Below are 22,113 nucleotides of genomic sequence, written 5' to 3'. Positions count from 1 at the left end.
AGCCTAGCTAAAAGCCTACCAGCCATTTGGCTGGAAGGCGGGTTTTAAAGGTAGAAAGGTAGAAGGCTGGGCACTGCTGCTCTCGGGGGACTCTAAGTGTCAAATCATTTTCTCCCATAAGTCTCATCCTGTAAATCCTGTGAGGAGGACTGTCTGGAGGACCCTCAGTGTGTAAAAGTGCAGTAACTGCAGTACTGATACAAACATCTGATATACTTCAGTTTTTCTGTTGTGCTCCTTTCTACTTCTACATTTGTATTAAAGACAGATTATCAACAAAAATGTGTAACTAAATCACTTCTTTTCATTGTAAAATTAGCTAGTCATAGAGTAAGAACTTACTTGAGATACTTTAAGTAGTTTACTTTAATAGTTTTGCACTTTTACTTTAAAAAAGTACAAAACTTGTAGGATAGGTAAAAAAAACAAAACCTAAAACTGTAGGATTAATTATGTTTACTAAGTTTAGGATGACCCCCCCCCCGCAAAAAAATAAAATAAAATAAAATCTTGCCCCCACCCTGGAACCACAACTTATTTTATTGTATTGTAAGGAATCCTTGTACCTCGCCTGGTCTGCAATCCACCATTAATAATTAATCTGCAGGTCATTTAAGATGCACAGCACATGGCCGCATCAGCTATAGGAAGCTTTCCTTTATGTCTTTTTTCAAATTTCCCAAATCCCTTTGTATTATAATAAATTTCCAAATTCCTGCGAAATCTTTAGTGCGTTGGAGTGCCAAGTTATAGCCTGCCCTTGTACTTGTACTTTATTTTCAATCAGATGACAGCAATTCAATAACTCGCCTTAATATATTTCCTCCTTTAATTTTATTGATTTATTTTTAATACTTATTATGACTTAACCAATTATCTTTTTTCCCCACTGTGACTTTATTTCCCTCGTCTGGGATGCGCACAAGCATGATGCTCGCATCCCTCCCATCCTCATCCTCCCTCTCTCGAAAGCCAATCGCAGCCGCCTCCTCCCCGCTAACCATGACCTGCCACTCAGCCTCTCTCATCCAATAGAAAAGTTCATCTGAACGGGACGCTCCGGCGGGGTGGGCTCTGTGGCACGTTGCGGTTCGGGTCCAGGTGTGCCATGAAGACAGTGCGCTGAAATTTCTCATTCCGCCTCAAAAGGTAAGAACGACACCGCAGACGAGCGCGTGCATGACACAATTGTCTCTTCGTGTCCGGAGATGTGAGAATAAACCGGGGGTGCTTTGAGAGCTGGAGTGTGGAAATGGACCGGCTCTGGAGTACCGCAATGCAGAGCAGTGAATTACCGGTGCCTCTCAATCGTCATAGGGGTGAAGTGATGTAAGGAACTGCGCAGTTACTTTAAAAGACTGAAGACTGCGACAAAGTCAGCGCTGTCTGGCTTTGCATTTCACTCTGCAGGTTTAGTTCAGAGTGAATCGACTGCAGCACATGCTTTTTAAAAAAGTGCATCAGTGGATGCAGGGAGGAAACTCAAGGTGAAAGTGTCTCATACTGGATGCGTCAAGGGCGCAGAGTGCAGTGGATCCATTATGGCATCTGCTTGGGAAAGTATTAGACAGGGCTACTCCCTTATTGGCCCAAACTGCTGTATATATGCGCTGGAACATCTATCCTCTTAAAACATTAATTCTGAATTATTGTTAAATTAAATGTGTATTGCTATAGAGCCACATCCTGCATACCCTTTGAATATGAATTTAACAGTCAGCCAGATTAGTGCCGCAAACGGCCTGCACTGTAGTGTTCAGTGTATTTGTTGCATAGTGTGAAAGAAATGGAAGTAGCTGTAGGAGTCAGTATAACCAAGGTAACTTCAAATGTGTTTGCTCACATCGCAGGATTGTGTCCCTCCCCTACACTTTCTCTCTTTTCCCCTTGTCTGCTGGGATTTAACAGATTGTAAAAGATGTGACGAGTGTAACGCCTCCTTTCAGATGCTGAAAAGTCCTTCACCAAATGGATTTGGCTGCAAGATTCAGATTATTCCTTATTCAGCCTCGTGTGTCTTTATTCTGTCATTTACATCACTTGTGATCCAAATGCCCGTGCATAAGTAACCCAGCAAACTCAAGATTAAAGCAGCATTACTCGAGTGCCCTGTTGCTGAATTCTAACATTACTATGAATGTGATTTCTGGCAGCCACAAAAGCCACATGCAAACATGGTTATCCAGTCAGCCCCCGAGAGAGACTTGAGGCTTAATACGTGTGCTGACCTAAATTTTTTTCTGGTCTGTCCAAAGAGGATGGTGGTGGGATTATTGCCAGCTGGGAATCGCATGAAAACAAACTCAGATGAATTGATCAGAATTTCCATTATGACAGATTGCAACTTTAATCTGCAAAGCTGTATGAAAGTACTATATATAAAAGTGATTTCTGAATGTGTTTGCACACTTTCAATGTAGCCTGTGTACAGATCTGTGTACCCATATCTAGATGCAAGAGGTGTACTTTCATCTTAGGACAAGATGCACAGACACATAGCTGTGCAGCTATGGTGACATTAGTGCTGAGTCATCATGAGGGCCTTTGAGAAGTCACTGCTGCAGTCTCTGCATGTGGATAAGCTACTGGGTGTATGCCTCTGCTCTCTCACTCCCTCTTTCTGCTTGTTTGAGACAGATGCTGCTAACTGAGAATGATGGCTGTTTGGCTCTTTCTAGGTCTATTTTTTGCCACATTTTTTTTTACCATTCAGCTTCAATTTGCCTTTTAAAGTTTGCATTACTAAAGTGAAGTGCATGTTAATTTTAGTTTTCGTGCATACACTATATGCCTTTAACTATATAAATGTAATGTTTAATATGTTCAGTTTAATACGGCCTCATTCCATGTGACAGTGTATGAAGATTATCCATTGTAAGCCTGAGTTGATGATGGTTTAGAGCAAATTGAAAGATTTCCGATGCATTTTGAACCAGCAGCAGACACAAAAGAGAAATCTGCAGCTCTTGTATCCTCAACAAGTCAGCAGAGACTTCAAGGAAATTTATAAATAGTATTTGGCTATGTAAAGTGAAGTAACTTGCATACATAGCTGTAGTAGTTGTCTATTCTGTGCCGAACCAGTGCACTTTGCAACACTAATACAAAAATGAGAAGCTGCCAAAATGTAGCATTTACACCCACTAATCCCACAAGATTCGTCACAATTACAGAGTCAGGCTTTTCCTTCATTCCTTTTTTAACCTCCTGAGACCCGAACTCTTCCACAGCATGCATTTTCAATTTCTCTTTCATATTTGGGCATATTGGGACCTGATGAATGTAAAAACAAGCATTAACTGGGAAAAGGGGGCACAAAGACATACTTTTCTTTCTTATTCTCATTTAAAATGTCTAGCTTTTAATAAATAATTATCTGACACCCAAAGTTTTAATTTGATGTAAAATGAATAGAAGTCAATTACTGTATATAGTGACTATTAAGTCTAATATATATATACCCTAGTAAGCTATAGTACTTTTTACTTTGGGAAGGTACCATCTGTGCAGTCTGCAATTTTGTTGAAGAAAGATGTTGAATCTATTTAATATTTCTTGAAAAATAATTGATTTCTGTGCATTTTTTTTCACACTGCATCAAATTAAGGTTGATTACGTCGATTAAGCATCATGAGGTGGCGCGTGAGGGGTGGTTCCCTATTTTTTATTTATTTAATTTTGTTGTTGCTGGGAGTTGGAACCCTATTAGTTAGGTTGCTTAATATTTACGCTAAGTACTCTTTAAAATACCAGAATAGGGAGGATGGTGTAGGTCTAAGTTTATTAGATTGATCAGTATTGCTGAACTATGAAATATTTTTTTTGTATACAGGTATAACAGAATAGCTTTAGTGTAGTTGTTGTTTTAAACTTGAGTATGAACTTGCAGACTTGCAAAATGCAGCAAGATATTTTAAAAAACAGTTTTGTTGATTAAAAAACACTATATCGGATTCATATCGGTATCGGCAGATATCCAAATTTATGATATCGGTATCGGACATAAAAAAGTGGTATCGTGCCATCTCTAATATAAATACAGGCCATTTACCAATTAGCAGATTTTTTTTTTAATCTCATTTTGGTTTTTAAGAAAAATGAGAGCCACATATGAGTATATTCATTTAAAATTTCGATAGAACAGTAGCAGTATAATGTCCTTGTAAGTGGATATCAGGCCCTTGTAGAGCAAAATTGAGTATTTTGGTCTAAATAACCCAAAATGTGATGTCCACATATGTGGACGAAAGGTCCTAGGAGGTTAAATATTGAAACCTGAAATGTAAATGTCATATAAGCAACAACAAGGTCAGCTTACAGTTTATAACAGAGTTGCTTAAAATACAACTAAAGATTTTAGTTGTCATTCTTATGCAAATTTTTTTCCATATTTCCATCTATATTTACAGTAAACTGAAATCACAAAGGGGAAGAAGCCTTTAGTTAGCTATCAGTGGGCTTACACAAAGGGTGCTAACTAAAGCAGCCTTCCATAAAACAGTATAACTAAAATGACCTCTGAGATGGCTTGTTTGCTTATTAAAACCAAATTCTATCTGTATACTAGGTTGTAGATGTGGCTTTGCTGATTTAAAACCTTAACTTTAACTTACTGTTGTTGCCATCTTGCTTTTTTGGAGCATGAATTGATCATAGTTAAAGGTAACAATTGAGGGCGAGTAAGCTTATTTAGCTAGGAGCATCCATAGACTGAATGGGTGCTACAATAATGCTAAATAACACACAAATAAAATGGTAAAGTTGATGACAAAAAATAGACTTATTGGAAGAACAAAACAGAATATATTATCTTTTAGATAACTGATAGAAATTCAGTGACCCTAATTAGCGATGGTGAGATCAAATAGATAGCTAGCATGTGCAAAGCTGTAAACCTTAAATGGGTTATATTAATCTCTACCCCTACAGTTGTTATGAAGAGATAAATTACCCATTAATACTAAAAAAGAACCTATCTGCACAGGGCTGTAAACCTGTGTATTTCTGTTGTAAATAACAGTATTTTAAAATGGGAGTTATGGTCAGGAGTGCACATAAGTGGTCCGCAGGTGCACATTCGCTGTCAAAATAAAAGACGCGCACCAGATAAGAAGCTGCAACGCACATTTGCGTACATAAGATTTTCTGGAAGAGGACAGACATTTGTTTAGAACTCTTAAAGATGTCGAAGAAATAAGCTACTTTAAGCAATTACTCTGGTGTTCCTCCACTTCCAAAGAAATGTCCGAAGGAGTCCGAACCGCAAAAGAAGCGCGTATTCTCGGAAAAGTGGTTGCAGGAGGTGAGCTGGCTTCAAACAAATGATGAATGCACAGAGATGTGGTGCAGAATATGCCGTGAAAATCCCACTCTAGCGGACAAAAACAGTGCCTTTTATATGTACGCAAACGTGCGTTGCAACTTCTTATCTGGTGCGAATGTGCACCTGCGGACCACTTATGTGCACCCCTGGTTATGGTAACTAATTGGCTCTTGGAGTCAGCCTCAAGTGGCCAGTCCTGGAACTGCATTTACTGGTTGCCACTTGGTCCCCAGCACAGCTGCAAAGTAGCAAACACTGCCAAGACAGGGGAAAAACAGACAATCATAAAGGGATTCCTCAATTTCTTTATGAGATAATGATATAAAATGTGTTCTCCACAAGAGATTTTAAAACTTTACACAGAGATATCCAATTTCCAGCTTAACCCATCCTGTTAACCAATCCAAGGTCATACTTAACATATCCATGCCTCTGTGAGTCATTCCTTCTGTTTTTCACACTGTCATGTTTGACATAGTTTTCTGCTGTTGCAAACACACACACCAACACACAGCAGCAGTACTGTCATTTCATCCTGTAGGAGTGATGCGTAAGCATGTTTCATGGCACTGCGGGAGCCCTTAAGTAATGCTGAGCTACAATGTGTTTTGTTCATATGCAGGCAGTTGTGGGGTTTCAGTGTTTGAGCATGCACTCAGACAGTGCAGGTATGTGTGTTTGTGCAGGTGCACTTTCTTGTGGTTGTGCACCCACCCAGCTCACACTGCATTGTACTGCTGAGTCACTGACATCCTGAATCATTTATATTCACAGGGAGGATTCCAGCTTGCTCTGCACTGACTGCTTCTGGTCTGCAAAGTCCAGTAAATAGCATGTAGTGTCATTAGCCTGTTTTGAGTGACATAAGTGTTTTGAAGAAATAAAATAAATTGCACTGAATAATGAAACAAATGATGACATAGATCCTGAAGGAAAAGCTCTCCTTCCTCTCTGTCTCTTTCAGCCCTCCCCGGTTCATGTCCTGTCCATCGACTTTTCTCTCCATCCACCTCCATCCCTCTGAGTCAGTCTGCTGACTGCCATGGCTTCCACTGCTTTATTGCTGCTGGCTCTCTCCTCCTTCCCCTCGCTCACAGGTAAGAAAACTAATGATGCCTAAAAATAACACATGCTCTCTCAAAATGATGTTGAGGGGAAAAAAGATATTATTGTGCAGCCTTTAATGTTTAATGTTTCTACTCTTCTAGTGGCAGTTTTGTTTGGTGAGCCCAGAATATATGGTGGTGAGTTGGTTTTGTCATAATAAAAGGACTCTAAAAGAGCTAATTCAGGATTATTTTTGATCTAATATGTATGAACTAACTAATTTGTTCTGTATCAGAGGATGCTACTGGTTACGGCCCCATATTTGAAGAGGAGCCTGTGGATGTGGTTTACATCGAAGACTCACCTGATGGGAGAATCTCCATGAACTGCAGAGCACGTGCTAACCCCCCAGCTACATACAGGTTACAAGCCGGTGCATGATAGTTTTCCTAAATAAGAAATACATTAAATTACATTACAGGATGTCACATTTGAATTGCTGCTAGGTGGCGTCGGGATAACTGGGAAATCAAGCTCAAGGAGCAGCCGGATGAACACTACAGCCTGGTGGGGGGGAATTTGGTAATCACCAATCCAATCCAGAAGAAACATGCTGGGACGTACGTCTGTGTGGCCAGGAATATTTACGGCACCGTTATCAGCAAAGAGGCCAGAGTCAAGTTTGGATGTGAGTATAATGTTAATATAGTTAAAACTGAACTAAAAACTAAAATTATATGTGAAAAAAACCAAAACATTTTAGGTCACTCAAATAAAACTTTAAACTAGACATTTGAAAAAGCGAAATAAAACTAACTCAAAAAATATACAGGAAAGATTCTTAGTTTTTGTGTTTGTTAATTTAGTAAAGAGTTGTTATTAAAACTTGTCTTTTAAGGCTTTGATGGTCATATTTATTGACATTTTGGATGCCTACAAGAATGTGAGTCAAGTTATGTGTTTTTATTCTATTAACTGTATTGACTTTCCTAAGTCTTGCCTCTGACGTATGCCTTCCATACAATAAAAACTAATAAAGACCAAAGTTGCTTTTTAAACTAAACTGAAACTGAACTAAATTAAAAGCAAAAAGTCAAAGAAATAAAGTTAAAAATGTATTTGAAAGTGAATACCACCAAGCACGGCATTCCTGCTTAAGTTCAGTGTTGACATCTTGAGCTGAATATGTTCTTGGCTTTAGCTTCAGGTTCGACAGCGTGTCTGCTCACATTATCTCCAACTCATTAAGGTTGTGACGATTGAGTTCCTTGACTGGTCCAGATTATTTTAGTGTTGATATTTATGTATTAATTTCAACTGTAACGTCCTCAGACTGGCATACAGATAAAGACTAAGTGGAGATCAAATGGAAAAAACCTAAGCCAGGTATGGCAGTTCCAAATCACTAAGGCTGAGGCTCAGGTGGTAGAACGGGTCTTCTACCAATCGAACAAATAAAAGCTACCAGTAAATCTACCAGTACAAGAGCGGTACAAATGTGTGTGTGATTGCGTGATAGAGTCTTGTAGGAAAAGCAAATTGAACGTTTAACTACGTAGAAAGGCACTATGTAAGTACCATTTACAGAAGAGAGGACAACACAGACTAAAATCTAGAAAGCAACACAGCAAGTTTTCATCTTTGAGGGAATGCTCTTTGAATCATAATACTTATCAAACACTGTGTTGACTCATTGAGCTCCTTAATGACTAAAGCTTATTCACACCTTTGAGCAGTTTTGCAGTGGCTGAACTTTGACCCCCGTGTACTTTCTGTGTAGTTCTGGGTGAGTTTCCTGATGAAGAGAGAGAGCCAGTTTATGTCAAAGAAGGACAGGGAGCAGTTCTGTTGTGTGTACCTCCAAAAGCCTGGCCACGTATGTACATGTCTTCAAGAATTACACCTAAAATTCATCATTCAAACAGTGTGTAGATTTCAGAGGTGCAAACAAGAAAACGTGGCCTATGCATCTCTCCCTCTTTCTGTTCCCTTTCAGAGGAGGTTACCTACCGCTGGATCTACAATGAGTTCCCAGTGTTCCTGAACACAGACCGTCGTAGGTTTGTCTCCCAGAAGACTGGGAACCTCTACATTGCCAAGGTGGAAGCTCAGGATGCGGGAAACTACTCTTGCTTTGTTTCTAGTCCCGTCTTAGGAAAGAGTGTTTTCTCCAAATTCATCCCTCTCATCCCCTTACCCCCTGACGATGGTTAGTCACCGTGCTGCAACGATACCGGAAAAGGATTTTTGCATGCTTTATTATTGTATATATAATGAAGCCTTTTCTCTTAGGTGAGGAGAGAAAATACCCAGCAGACATCAGGGTGAAGTTCCCAGATACGACTGCCATGCTGGCCTCTAATATTACATTAGAATGCTTTGCTCTTGGAAAGTAAGTTTTTCTTAGTATAATTCATGTACACATGCAAGCATTGCATAACACTGATGCATTCAAATACCATAGGAAAGAGTTTATGTGGAAACAATAATGGAAATAGTTGACTTTTTTTTAAAAAACTAGGCAAGGTAACAAGAGCACACATTTGATTCCCTTTTACTGATAATTAATTGGTATAAATGCGAGCAGATGCCACGTAAAAACAACTTTTTGCAGTCATTTGTAAGTCATTTACAGAAACTGGACTTTCAATAGAAATACAATCACATGCAGAAAAATGCAAAGAAGAATGGCTCAAAAAGAAAAAAATGTTTGGATTGTTAAATGACTGAGTCAAAATCCATATTTAAAAACCACTGAAATATTATAGTCCTGTTTCAAACTCAAGAAAACCTGGAAACAGTCTGTAACTAAAGGGGTTGTATACTTACGTGTTCCAAATAGGAACGTTATATCTTTTGAATATCTTGTGTTATATCGTTTAAATTATTCTTAAGTTTGCATTCATGTACAGTGCCTAACCAATTTATTCGACTAACTGTCATAAAAACAAGAAAATAAAACTATTCGAGTGATCTGTCAAAAACCTGTGTAAAACTAAAAACTGTATTGGCAAATTACAAACTCAATTCACATTCTTATGTTCAAATTCAGCCTGTTCTCACTCCCGAGGTGTAATACAGTGATGATTTTGTCAAGTCCTGAGGTGTTCCTTCTGCGTTCTTATGCTACGCCTGGGTTATGGATAAAATCCAGTAGAATGACTCTCCCAGGGTAATACACGTCCCAGCCATGTATTCCAGCCCTAACCCTAACTTTATTCCTAAACTAGTGCTGTCAGCACGGCGTCGATGCATCAGCGCGGTTAGCTCATTAATGCGTTAGCGCAGTCCAGCTCCACACGCGGGGAGATCCGCGTTAACTCACTAAAGGAGATTTGTCGCATTAATGCGGTTATGGTGTTAACGTCATTTTAACAAGATTAATGCTGACAGCACTACCTTAAACCTAACCATAACCTTATCCCTAACCATAACCAGGACTTTAGACATTAGATAGTGTTTTCCAAAGCGATTTAAGTAAAACGAATGCAGATTAATTCCAAACGGTTCCCATGTTTCCTCATTTCCTCATCTCGTAAAATAGGGAGATCTCATTAAAACAAATTTTTCTGTTCAAGTATGCAAGTAAAAAACTGTAATTTTGCTTCTTAATCCAAAAATAATAATGAGTCTTTTCTTTTTTTGCTTTTTTACAACAGTAAAATTGGAAATTTATTGAGAACAATTATATTTTACATTAAGATTACTTTGTACAAAGAGTTTGTGAATATTCTTGGATTGCCTATTACAGAAATAGAAAAATGATTTGGGTAATGAACAGTTCTGTTAATTTAAACTGGCTGGTGGTCTAAGACATTTTTTTATACTTTTTAAAATACTTTTATTTTTTGTATACCTTTATCTGTAGGGACTGCATCAAAGAAGAGCCTCTGGTTACTTTGCTTTACTATCACATCAACAAACTAACTGTATTTTCTGCACAGTCCCATCCCACATATTGTATGGAGGAAGGTTGATGCTACAGACCTCCCGGCTAATCATGAAATCAGTGAATCGGGGGCCGTGCTTCATCTGTTTAATGTACAGTACGAAGATGTGGGATTTTATGACTGTGAAGCCATCAACACTAAAGGAAAGGACTGGCACAAGGCCTGGCTCTATGTGGAGTGTAAGTCATTTGTCAGAGCTCAGTGACTTGCCTGTCTGTGTTATCCAGTAATGTATAGTGATTCCCATTATATTTTTCCAGCTGCTCCGGAGTGGGCAGAGACCATCAATAACACGATGAAAGACATTGGCTCAGAGCACACCATGCGCTGTGTGGCATCAGGGAAACCCTTCCCTTTCATCCGCTGGTATAAAGATGGATATATGGTAAAAACTCTTTGACATGTTGTGTGAAACTGGGCAATATGATATCTCAGCTTGGCTTTACAGTTGCTTTGTGTAAGTCTTCTTTGGCTCAAGTACACGTTTGGGTTGTGTTTTTACTAGTATGGTAAAGGTGAGCTGAAGTTTTCCAGCCTGACTTTTGCTGACTCCGGGATGTATCAGTGCATCGCTGAGAACTACTGGGGCATCAAATACGCCAACGCTGAGCTGCGAGTCATCGGTACTCTGATTTAGTGAATTTTGACATTTAAAAGCACAACTGAACTGCTATATTATGGTTTAAGACAGGTATTAAACACAAAATGACACTTCTAACCTCCCTCCAGCCTGTGCGCCAACATTCGAGTTCAACCCTGTGAAGAAGCAGCTTCTCGGAGCTAAAGACGGACGTGTGGTGATTGAGTGTAAACCCAGAGCGGCTCCTAGACCTCGATTCACCTGGACAAAGGGCAAAGAGCTCCTCTACAACAGCTCACGGTCAGCCTAATACCTCAGCTTTACTCTTTTGCTTGTTGAAAAAAGGCACATCAGGAAGCTTAACTGCTTATGTCCATATTCACAGCATTTCAATCATGTTTGACGGGAGTCTGGAGATCTTGAATGCCACCAAAAACGATGAAGGGGTTTACACCTGCTTTGCGGAGAATGACAGAGGAAAGGCCAACAGCTCTGGCTATCTCACCATCACAGGTCAGCGCATGTATATGTGTGCATCTAAACAGAGTAAAGATCCCACAATCTAGAATGATTTTTAAGTGTATCTATAATATTCTTTTGCTTAGAGGCTACCAGCATCACAGTAGCACCTGAGGACACTGAGGTTAGAGTTGGTGACGAGGTGATTCTGAAGTGTCAAGCTTCATACGACCCCATGCTGGACATCACATTTATCTGGGCTATAGACTTCAGAGTCATCGACTTTAATGCAGAGTGGCAACAATATGAACGTGTCATGGTAGGGTTGGTGATTTATTACAGCCATATTTATGTTAAACCTTCTTCGAAGATGCAGACTAAAGATCCTCTGTATACTTCACCCACTTTTCTCATTATCCTTTTCTCCTTTGGGTTTCCTTCCTTCTATTATGCTGTTGTTTCCTGTCATTTAGAACGAAGATGGTGTTGGCGACCTGAGAATATTGAACGCTCAAATTTGGCACGAAGGTCGCTACACCTGCACGGCTCAGACTGTTGTGGACAGTGACACTGCCTACTGTGATCTCAAGATTGTAGGTCAGTCTGAGCATGAGGTGAACACAGATGTAAAGAGTCAAGTATAATCTTAGAAAGCTATGAAGGAAAGTTCTCAGTGCCAGCCCACATCAGCAAGTGATGGCAAAGCTGTAACATTTTCATGGATCCAATTAGGAAATCTCATATAAAAGTATGCTATGTAAGCTGCTGTAGCCTGCCTAGTGTTGCTGCAGATCTGCAAGCTACTTGGGAACCCACCCCCAGCTCAATATTTTTCCATGCTAGCAAATAGGCATGACATCTTTTGCCATTAAAGTCTGTTCTGAGGTGCTAGAACAAAGCAACACTGCTGAATATAAGTGACTACAGAAAAACTGGAATTATTTTTATCCCCCTTATACTCATTTTTCCATGTGTTTTCATTCTCCTCCCTCATCTGATCCCCAAACCCCAGGTGTTCCTGGTCCTCCTGGTGTGATTCGGGTGGAAGAGATTGGGGACACGTGGGTGAAGCTGTGGTGGACTAAAGGAGCTGAGCATAATAGCCCTATTCTCTACTATACCATTCAGACCAGACACTACTGGGCTCTGTATGAAGATGACTGGAGGAATGCCAGCACTTGTGAGTACTGCTCGCTGCCAGCAGGGGGCCAACTCACGCCACAGATATGATAAACTAAAGCATCCTTTACTATTTTTAGGCTCTGAAACAAATGAGTATGATCTGTGATTCTTTTGGATATAAATTACTTAAAAAATAATAGATATATTTATTATTATTATTTTCATCATTTAAATGTTCCTTGTGTCCTTCAGCTCCAACTGTTCTTGATGGCAGTATGGAGAAAGCAGAGGTGACAGACTTGTATCCTTGGATGGAATATCAGTTTAGGATCATTGCTACTAATGAGCATGGCTCTGGAGAGGCCAGTATCCCCTCCCTCAAGATCAAAACCTGGGACGCTCGTAAGGATAAAAAAGAAATTGAAGTTGTGATATGTTAGATATGCTATTTTAAAAATACTAATGATAAACTATTTTCTTGCCCTCAGCACCAGTTGTGTCTCCCACCAATCTGGCCGGTTATGGAGGTCGAAATGGTGAGATAATCATCACGTGGACAGTAGGTGTCTCTGCTTGACTTCCTCATTCGCAAGTTCCATTTTAACAGTTGAATTTTACTGGAAACTGTTTCAACTTGTGACCTTTAGCCCGTGGAGCCTTGGTACTTCTATGGTAAGAAGTTTGGCTACATCGTCGCGTTTAAGCCTCACGATGCTTACGACTGGTGGTACGAGACCATCTCGGACCCTGAGACAAGACGACACGTTCACAGAGACACCTATTTCATCCCCACTGAGGAAGACTTCCAGGTGCGAGAGTTTCAGGTGAAGATCAAGTCATTTAATGTGAAAGGAGACGGACCCTACACCCTCACAAAGGTCATCTACTATCCACGAGATGGTAAGACCTTTGCTTTGGGCTTGATCACATTCCTGTTTTTATTACCGTGGAAACTATGAGCACCTTTTTCAATTTCATTTTTCTCCATCTTCTTCAGTACCTACAGAATCTCCAACAGATATCTACGCTAGGCCTGTGTCCTCCACTGAAGCTCTGGTTTGGTGGTTGCCAGTGGTTGACACTGGAACAGGCCTACAACAGTATATTGAGGGATACCAGGTACAGAACCGCAGAGAGATTAGATAGTTGCATTAACAATCAGTTGAACGGGGGTCCATTCCATAACAATCCCATATCCTGTCATCTAGGTCAGATACTGGAGAAAATATGATGATCCGGAACCAGGTGCCAATCGTATTTTTGTCTCAGCCTCAGTCAATCAGACAAGGCTGGAAAATATGCTGCCAGATTCACACTACCTCATTGAGGTCCGTGCCTACAATGGAGCAGGCCTCGGACCCCCTGGAGAAATGTGTGAGATGTTCACCAAGAGGCCACGTAAGACAGAGCATAACTATAATAAGATTTATAATAAGGAGCAAATCTGCATTTGGAGACTCAATAAATGATCTCTTTACAGCACCACCAGATCCTCCCAGGATGTGGCGATACATCAGTTGGACAGGGAAATGGCTGTATGTGTGGTGGGATCATATCCAGTACGACTGGTTCGGTAATATTTCCTTCCCGCTGTACTACAAGGTTTGTAAAGTGTTTCTCTTTTAATTAGAGTTAAAACAAGTTTCTCACGTCTGTCGTATAGCGATAACAGGATTGCTGAAGACCTTCCATGTTTCTCATCATCTGCCAGGTCATGTTCAGAAAGTCAGGCTACATCTATGGGAAGGTCTACATCACTGGCTGGCACTTCATGGACTTCCCCATGCCTCAGGTTGGAGATTATGAACTGATGGTGCGTGGCCGTTATGAAGGAGGAGATGGCCCAATCAGGAGGATTAAGATTCTGGGTAAAGCTCAGAAAAATCATTAAATAAAAATGAAAGTCTTCACCCATTTTACCTACTTTTCAATCACTTTTTTGTGTGTTTGATGTTGTTTCTTCTTCTTCCTCAGGTCATGCATCCACAATCACGCCCACCTTAAGCCTGGTGTCTTTGGTGCTGCTGGCACTGTGCGTTGTGGGACTGGAAATTTAAGCCTGCCTCAAGCAACATGTATATAACAGACTCTGGGAAGCAAATACACGGACCATATTGAGGATCTAGTCTTTATTATCAAACAGTCTTCACATTGATGCTCACTAAGATGCCACATCCTGCATCCTTCTAGCTTTTGTTCAGGTGTAACACAATACTGGAAAAAGAAAATTGTTTCTCAAAAATAAGATTTGTTGTTAATCCAAATGCTTTTCTAGACCAATTACCAACCATATTTGTATACCATCATATGACAAGATCTAAAATGTCTTGAATGGATTATATGACAAGGCACATGATTCTCCAAACACTGTGTAGATAGAAATAAATGCACAAGGAAAAGAAAGTTTAAGTTGTTTGTCAAGCGAAAAGTGCGATTTTCCAGTCTCTTAAGTTATTTTCTATTAATTCTTTTTGTTGGAAAAATTATGATTTCTTTTTACACAGACAGTCTCCATCTCTCTGTTAAATCAGTCATTAGTATGTACACAAAAATATAATAAGAAATGCTTTTGGTTATTTTTAAAAAGTGTTTATGAAAACTATGTAAGTTATTTGTGAATAGCGTTTTTTCTTCTTCTTTTTTAAATTTATTTATTGAAACAGGAGTAATGCTACCAACGATGGGGACAGAATGTTGGTGGGGGAGCTGTGGGTTTCGCAATGACTCTAAATTGTTATTCGGAGTTATTAACAATGAAAGACATATCGCTTTGACATCTACTACTGTATATCACCTGGATCTGTACGCTAACTTCTTTTGTGTCAAGCTGCAAAACCATTAAACCGAATGCAACAAACAAATGACAACTGTGTACTTGTGAAATTTTCTCAATGCGTCCCAACTGAGTCCCAACAAATGACACAACTTAATTATTTTTGGAGGATTTGTGGAAATGTGATGTGTGTTTTCAGTCAACAGATGGCAGTACAGCCACATGTTGTTAGCCACTGTTTTAGTTACCCATCACTGTACTTGCTAAGTGTTTTGTTCTTAACCTGAGTAAAACTTAATAACAGTCACTGCTTGTAGAGAAAACAGGGAGAGAGCTTGGCGGGTATGTAGGCACACATACTGCTTATGCTGCTTTGCTTATACTGGGTTAAGACCTTTGTTGCTTTAATTCTTCATGCCATAGATTCAACAAGGTGCTGGACACATTCCTCTGTGATTTAGTTCCATATTAACATGACATCATTATACAGTCACTGCAGTTTGCCTAAAATCTCCTTTCCACCACATCCCAAAAGTGCTCTACTGAATGAAGATCTGGTGACTGTGGAGGCCAGTGAGCTCATTATTATATTTATAAAAACACAGTTTGAGATGACTTTAGCGACATGGCGCGTTATCCTGTGGTCATAAAGGAATGGGCATGGTCAGCAGAAATACTCAGGTTTGTTGTGACGTTTAAAGGATGCTTATTTGGTATGCCATGCAATCATACAACCACTGTGGCCTAAACCACTGATAATGGGCAGCAGAAGTAAACAGTTATCACACTAGGCAATGTTTTCGGGATCTGTGGTCTTCCACAATCTTCTGGTGAACCTTTGTGAGTTGTAGCTTCATTTTTCTATTCTTAGCTGATAGGAGCGGAACCCAGTGTGGTCGTCTGCTGCAGCAGAATCTCTGCTGGCTATGTTGTACACTTAGAAATGCTCTTCTGAATACTTTATTTGAGCAGCTATTTGAGCTATATTAGTTACTTTTGCCTTCCTATCCACTAAAAGGAGTCTGGGCATGCTGCTCTAAATTTTGTCACCAACAAGTCATTTCTCTCATCTTCAGACCATTCTCTCCAAAGCCTCTACGGATGGATGTGTAGAAAATCCCAGTGGGTCAGGATTTTCTGGAATAATGATACCACCCTGAGAACCACGCTAGATTCAGAGTCACTTTTCTTAAATCAACATTTTGATGCTCAGTTTGAACCACAGCAGATTGTCTTTCCATGTCTAAATCCCTAAATGCACTGAGTTGCTGCTATGTGATTGGCTCATGAGATATTTGCAGGTGAACAGGTGTACCTAAAAACAACTGGCTAATGGCACTGGAAACATATAGGTCAACCAGGTGAGTAGAAATGGTTGTTATGTGGTTAAAAATGTTGATTGTCTCTGTTTTAAGTACTATGGAGGGATTTTTTGCTGTTGTTGTTGTGACTGATGTTGTGCAGTTTTGAGTTCTCCCCTCCCCAAAGCCTGTCAGCAGACAGCTGACCCACTGCATGACCCTTTCCAAAACAGCCCCCACACCTAAAGTAGGGAGTCTGTTTATTAGGGTGTTGGTCTAGTGATGTAGTGACTTTGATGTGTGTAGTCAAGAAAATGGAAACAGTGACCTGTTGACCCGTGCTGCCCACCCCTGTGCACCAGAACATTCTGTATCCGTAAATCCTAGACAGCAAGACAAGGGTGGAAATAAATGAAGAACTTAAATAAAATCCATAGTTTTCTATATTTATGTTATTTATAGTATAGATTTTATGGTATTTCCAAGCTAATAGAGAGACGAAGAAGGAGGGATTCACTGCATCCCAGAGGGACTTTTGTCATACAGCATATTGCTTTGCTTAGTCCAAAGCAGTGGCTACAGCATGACCATAATATCTGTGATGTTGTTGGAGAGCAAAAGGAGGCTTTTGTAAGTCCATGCTTTTTACTTGTGCTCTTGCTTGTATATAGTACAGTAGTCTCTGTGGGTGGCTTTTATCTCTCCTGCAGCCACCTTCATTACCACCAGTTTTTCTCCCATTTTACCTCCTTCCATTCAAACAAATTACACAAACACTGAAAATCCCATGCGAGGCTGAAATCAGTGCTGCAGTCATTTACAAACAATCACAGCAGATGTGCAAAGGTGAGTCTTCCATGGCAGGGGAACGAGTCGTCCTCCAGAGAAGGATATTGAAAAGCCTGTTGTGATTCATGGTTCCTTCAGCTTTTATTAGCATTCTTGGTATAGATCTCCTCTGGACAATGAACACAAATATATTGTTTGTGGCAGGGACAGCAGTAGCTCTGCAAAATGGTATTTTTGTTGGAGTTTGTTGCAGTGAAATTGTGTTTAGTTTGTCAGCAGAACTTGAAGTTGTGTTGATAAATGAGACTGATTTCCAACATGTAGATTCAGAAAATTACATATAGCAGCTGAACACTGTCACTTTGAGGATGTGTTATACTGAACATCGATATGTGCAGGAAGCACAAAAATCCTCTGGATCATTACTGTAAATGAGAAAGGCGATTGGGTTACATCACCTGATGAATAATACATATGCAGACTGAAGTCCAGCTCTGATATCTGTGAATATGCTTTCAATGAATTCATTTGAGCAATTGATTCCATTTATTTTACTTGAACAATTATTTAAAGCAGTCTATGACAAACATTGGACTTCGGAGTTTATTTATTTATTTTTTTATGATAGGAAACCTGCCACACACACACACACACACACACACACACACACACACACACAAAGTAGACAATTTAGGAGTCAAGCCAGGAAATTACATTTCTTCCTTTTGAAAGGAAATTAATAAATGAATTATTGTTATAACCGGTGAGGGGAACTAAAATTACTTACTGAAGCACTGCAGAAATGTTTTGATGTATGTCTATTTCAAAAACAACAGCAAAAAATTATTGTAGAAGAAATCGTCCAGAAAATAAAATGAGTTTAATCTTAATGAGCCAATTTTAAAGTTCTGTATAATATATTAGGGATATTAATGATCCATTGATGAAGCACTACTGTGGACAATCAACATAACAGTTTAATATTTCTTTCATTTTGTAGCCAATGCATTGCTTAAAGCAACATCCCACCTCCATGAGATAATTTTAAGAATGGGATGAAGTGATGATGAACAGGTGGAGGACCAGACACGGGTGAAACTGATTAACATCAGCACAACAGAGACAATGAGGGTGGGAAGTATAACTAATACAGGACACCACTGAAGATTAACCTACAAAGTACAATGGAAATAACCTGAGAGAAACTGTTGTAGTCTGAATACTAACACTTAACAAGATGAACAGAGAATGGAAACACAAAGGGAAATTAATACAGACTGAGATGGAGGAAGGATGATAAAAGCAAGACTCCAAAAATCACAACAACAAAGCTCAAACATGAATGAAAACCAAGAGCAAAAGGAACGATGAAAACCAACAAACAATAAGAAGCCAGAAAAACTACAAGAAAATCAAAAGCCCTTTATCCAAGACCCAGGACTATGACAACAATTAATAATTTAACATAGCAGGTTAGGAACCACCAACCTAAGGTGTCCACAGATCACTGCAAACTTACAGATCACTGAAAGAAAGGAAAACTAACTGCATATGATAGATACAGTAAATAAACTCGCACTGAATTCTTTGGGATGCTGCTGATTATTTATATATTAGATATTCCCTTTGCTGCTTTCCATTTGATCCGTTTGCTGTCAGATTGAACTTGTGATGGTGTGAGGTACATAAATAGACTAAGTAATAGAGCTGGAGCCCTCAGTGCTCAAAGCAGGTTCAGCATGTGTGACTTCCTGCCTCCAGCATGTGATTGTTGCATTTTTATTGACTTTTCTCAACCCTTTTAGTCCTATTTCCCTTCTCTAAGCTATCCCTATCCTTATCCATAAACCAGAGACTGTACTTTGTGCAGCAGCAATCTATAAATGTAAGCAGGGTTTTTCTCAACTACTAGTAGTTTGATTGCACACAAGGTAATACTATGAAAGCTATGAACACTAGGTAAGGCTTAAAATAAAGAGCCAAACCAGGACATATGCAAAGTAGCCTGCACTGGCCCATAAATCACATGCGTTTGGCAGGACTCCCTGGCTTTTTAGCTAGCTATCCCTGACTAGAGAAGTCCCTACTACTGGTCCCACAGAGCAGAGAGGACTACTGAGCAACATCAGATGGCTTCCCAGGATTGGAAGGAGCCACACTAAATCTCCCCATCCAATTTAGTGTGACAGATTTAGCCTGAGTTAGCAGCACAGCTAACCTGGTTAGCAGCCTGTAACACCATGGATGCTGGTCCCTACCGCTGTTTGATTGGCTGAAATGGGTTGTTGTGTCAGGTCAAGAAGTAATTGCCTCATCTATGGATAGTTTATGACCCTGTTTAGTCTGTGAGGAATAGCTACTTCACATATGGCTCTTTTTGATGGTGGTACTTTATCAGGCTAATGGTTTATGTTGGTGCTGTCTCACTATTAGTGAACAAAGAATGTGCACCTTGAGGCTGAGGGGAACCATTTTAGCTGTACTGTGTGGCATTGAAGGGGAACTGATTGCTTACTGCGCTTCGTATTCCCTCACAGAAAGCACATTGCCTAAATTGTGAAACTTACACATCTAACACCCAACAGTGCAGTCTGTATTCTGAAATAACAACCCACAGGTTTTACTACTGTGTGACTTGGTTTTGTGTAGCTCATCAGTTCCTTGCCAGATTTGTGCTCACTCTGCACCAGGACCCCCTAGTCTGCTTTGGCAGACGCACAAAATCCTCTCTGTTTTCGTCTCTGTCTTGTGCTGGCAGACCTGATGCTTGCCGATGCTGATGCCAGAAAAACTGCTTCCAATCCTTTTTTAGTCCAATTAAAGATTAACACAGAGCCAGGAACCTTTCTCGGTATAAATACCTTTTCAGGTTTGTTTTGAAAATGTTCATTCGGCGTGATTGCTGAAATGGCAAAACAGGCAGTACGTACATAATAAACAATTAAATGGGTCATAGTTTGACATCTTTAGCAGCACTTTTAAACAGAAAGTATATGTTGAGCTCCTGGGTGATTTAATCTAAGGTATATAGCAGTGTGCATATAAGCCTCCACCTCACCCAGTCATGTTAAAGGAAAGTATTCAGGTACACAGTAGCTACAATAGGTTGTAGAACCAATGTCAGAAGCAAAAACATGAAGTAATCATTTTCCATAGGACTGTATCAGTCTCTCGCATCACTGGCGAGGAATTTTTTCCTCATTCATTTAGATTGTTTCTTCAGTTCCTTGAGGTTTGTGGGAATTTTTTATGCGCAGTCTCTTAACGTTCTGCCACAGCATTTCATGTACGTTGCTTCTTTTGTTTTACAGCTGTTCTGTTTTGTATTTCCTATTTTAGTGTTTAGCTCAAAGCTGTCCCCACGAAGCACAACCTTACAAAGCTTCAAGTCTAATTCATTTATTATTTAGCACAAACTAAGGCGCTTATATAGGATATGAACTGTCTGCTATTAACATAATGATTACGAGGGAGGAGGAGAGCAAAGTGTTGAAATTACTCACCACTTAATGTTTTTTTATTACTTCTAACAATGCATTTATTAAATTATTTCCTTATCTTCTGGTAACTAAAGTAAGTAAATTTTTTATTTCTTTTTGTGGTTGAAAGGGAAGTGGAACACTTTGATATCTAACATGTAAAACAGCTATTTAAATTACTTGATATCAACTTGAGGGAAATGACACAAACAAGATTTAATCATTTGATAGAGCTTGTTATCAAACCTCTTTGAGGTTGTACAATATCTGGATTTCCAAATGAATATAAGTAGAAACTCACCTATTAAATGTCTGATATTTATTTTATCTTTGTTATATATCAGTGCAATCTTGTCTTGTTTGTGCTGTGGACAGGGGAGACAGGCTCTCAGCTGCCGCACAGGAATAAAGGATGAATGAGCGGTTGATAAAGGAGGAATGTGACACCTGTGTTGTTTGGAAGGACAAGCTGGAGGGATGCAAGCAGGGAGGGGCAGAAAAAAAGAGAGAAATAGAAGGAGGGAAGGAAAGTCAAAATGACGTTGGGCTCTATCAGTCCCCGTGAGGCAGGATGATCACCTCCATCCTCCCCTTTACACACCCACTGTATAATGGCAGGATTTATCACACAGTCCCTGTTCACCGGGTAGCTTTCTCCAGCAGTGAGGAGATGATATGAAAGTGCAAATGTAGTTATAGTTTAAAAGCAGTGCCTAGGTACAACCTCCAAAAATATCCTGCCCGTGTGCTCCAAGATGTCTGTCTGTCTGGAAGCTGTGATGAAAATGTCGTCTTGAAAAGTCTAAAATGACTTCATCCAAATCTGAAGTGGGAACAGATGCACAGCAAGATGGGACCTGTGCGGTGTCTTTTATTGTCTGCATATTTTGTTTGTGCATGTAAATTTCCTTTGTCTCTGTTTTAAAAGCAGCTCTTTGGGGGATTTTGCCTTTTTTTCCTCCCTGACAGGAAGCCAAATGAAATCCTTTTTCCTCGCATACACACTCACTTCATCTTAGACTCGTGTTTGCAAGGCAAGCAGATTGCACCAGGTGTTATGGGCACAAACAAGCTCAGGTTCAGCCCCCGTGACAAGCTCTATTGTCAAAAGAGTTGTTACGTAAAGAGTGATTAGTGATATTGCATTAAATGGAAGATGCAGCCTGTCACCTGTACACAGTGGAGGCTGTCCACCTCAGTGAGAAGTGTTCTCTGCCCTCAGCCATAAAATTTTTATCTCTACAGAAAAAAAACAACAACACAACAGTAAATATGTCACTTCCTATGAAT

General features: G+C 39.7%; 1 protein-coding gene across 1 annotated transcript; it reads left to right on the top strand.

The window, feature by feature from the left end:
* The first annotated feature begins 1,039 nt into the window (after positions 1 to 1,039).
* Positions 1,040 to 15,342, top strand: cntn1b (contactin 1b). The gene is made up of 24 exons (XM_085436664.1): positions 1,040 to 1,149; positions 6,288 to 6,420; positions 6,532 to 6,567; positions 6,666 to 6,792; positions 6,877 to 7,058; positions 8,151 to 8,246; positions 8,367 to 8,579; positions 8,663 to 8,762; positions 10,315 to 10,499; positions 10,581 to 10,705; positions 10,826 to 10,943; positions 11,050 to 11,200; positions 11,286 to 11,413; positions 11,506 to 11,678; positions 11,833 to 11,956; positions 12,372 to 12,539; positions 12,734 to 12,883; positions 12,970 to 13,040; positions 13,129 to 13,381; positions 13,479 to 13,600; positions 13,690 to 13,879; positions 13,962 to 14,083; positions 14,193 to 14,349; positions 14,456 to 15,342. The coding sequence occupies exons 2-24, from the start codon at positions 6,366 to 6,368 to the stop codon at positions 14,536 to 14,538; spliced, it is 3,129 nt and encodes a 1,042-aa protein (XP_085292790.1). The 5' UTR covers positions 1,040 to 1,149; positions 6,288 to 6,365; the 3' UTR covers positions 14,539 to 15,342.
* The last annotated feature ends 6,771 nt before the right edge of the window (positions 15,343 to 22,113 follow it).

This window comes from Copadichromis virginalis, linkage group LG17 (genome assembly GCF_057382275.1).
Source record: "Copadichromis virginalis isolate Kocher_CV1m ecotype Utaka linkage group LG17, C_Virginalis_male_GT1.1, whole genome shotgun sequence".
In the NCBI taxonomy this organism is placed as follows: domain Eukaryota; kingdom Metazoa; phylum Chordata; class Actinopteri; order Cichliformes; family Cichlidae; genus Copadichromis; species Copadichromis virginalis.
This window is presented reverse-complemented; position numbering and strand designations above follow the sequence as displayed.

Excerpts from the sequence above, each read along its gene's own strand:
- cntn1b (XM_085436664.1), top strand. The coding sequence starts at position 6,366 with ATGGCTTCCACTGCTTTATTGCTGCTGGCTCTCTCCTCCTTCCCCTCG. Across the intron at positions 10,944-11,049 it reads CGCTGAGCTGCGAGTCATCG|CCTGTGCGCCAACATTCGAG; the intron begins GTACTCTGATTT and ends ACCTCCCTCCAG. Across the intron at positions 12,540-12,733 it reads CTGGAGGAATGCCAGCACTT|CTCCAACTGTTCTTGATGGC; the intron begins GTGAGTACTGCT and ends TGTGTCCTTCAG.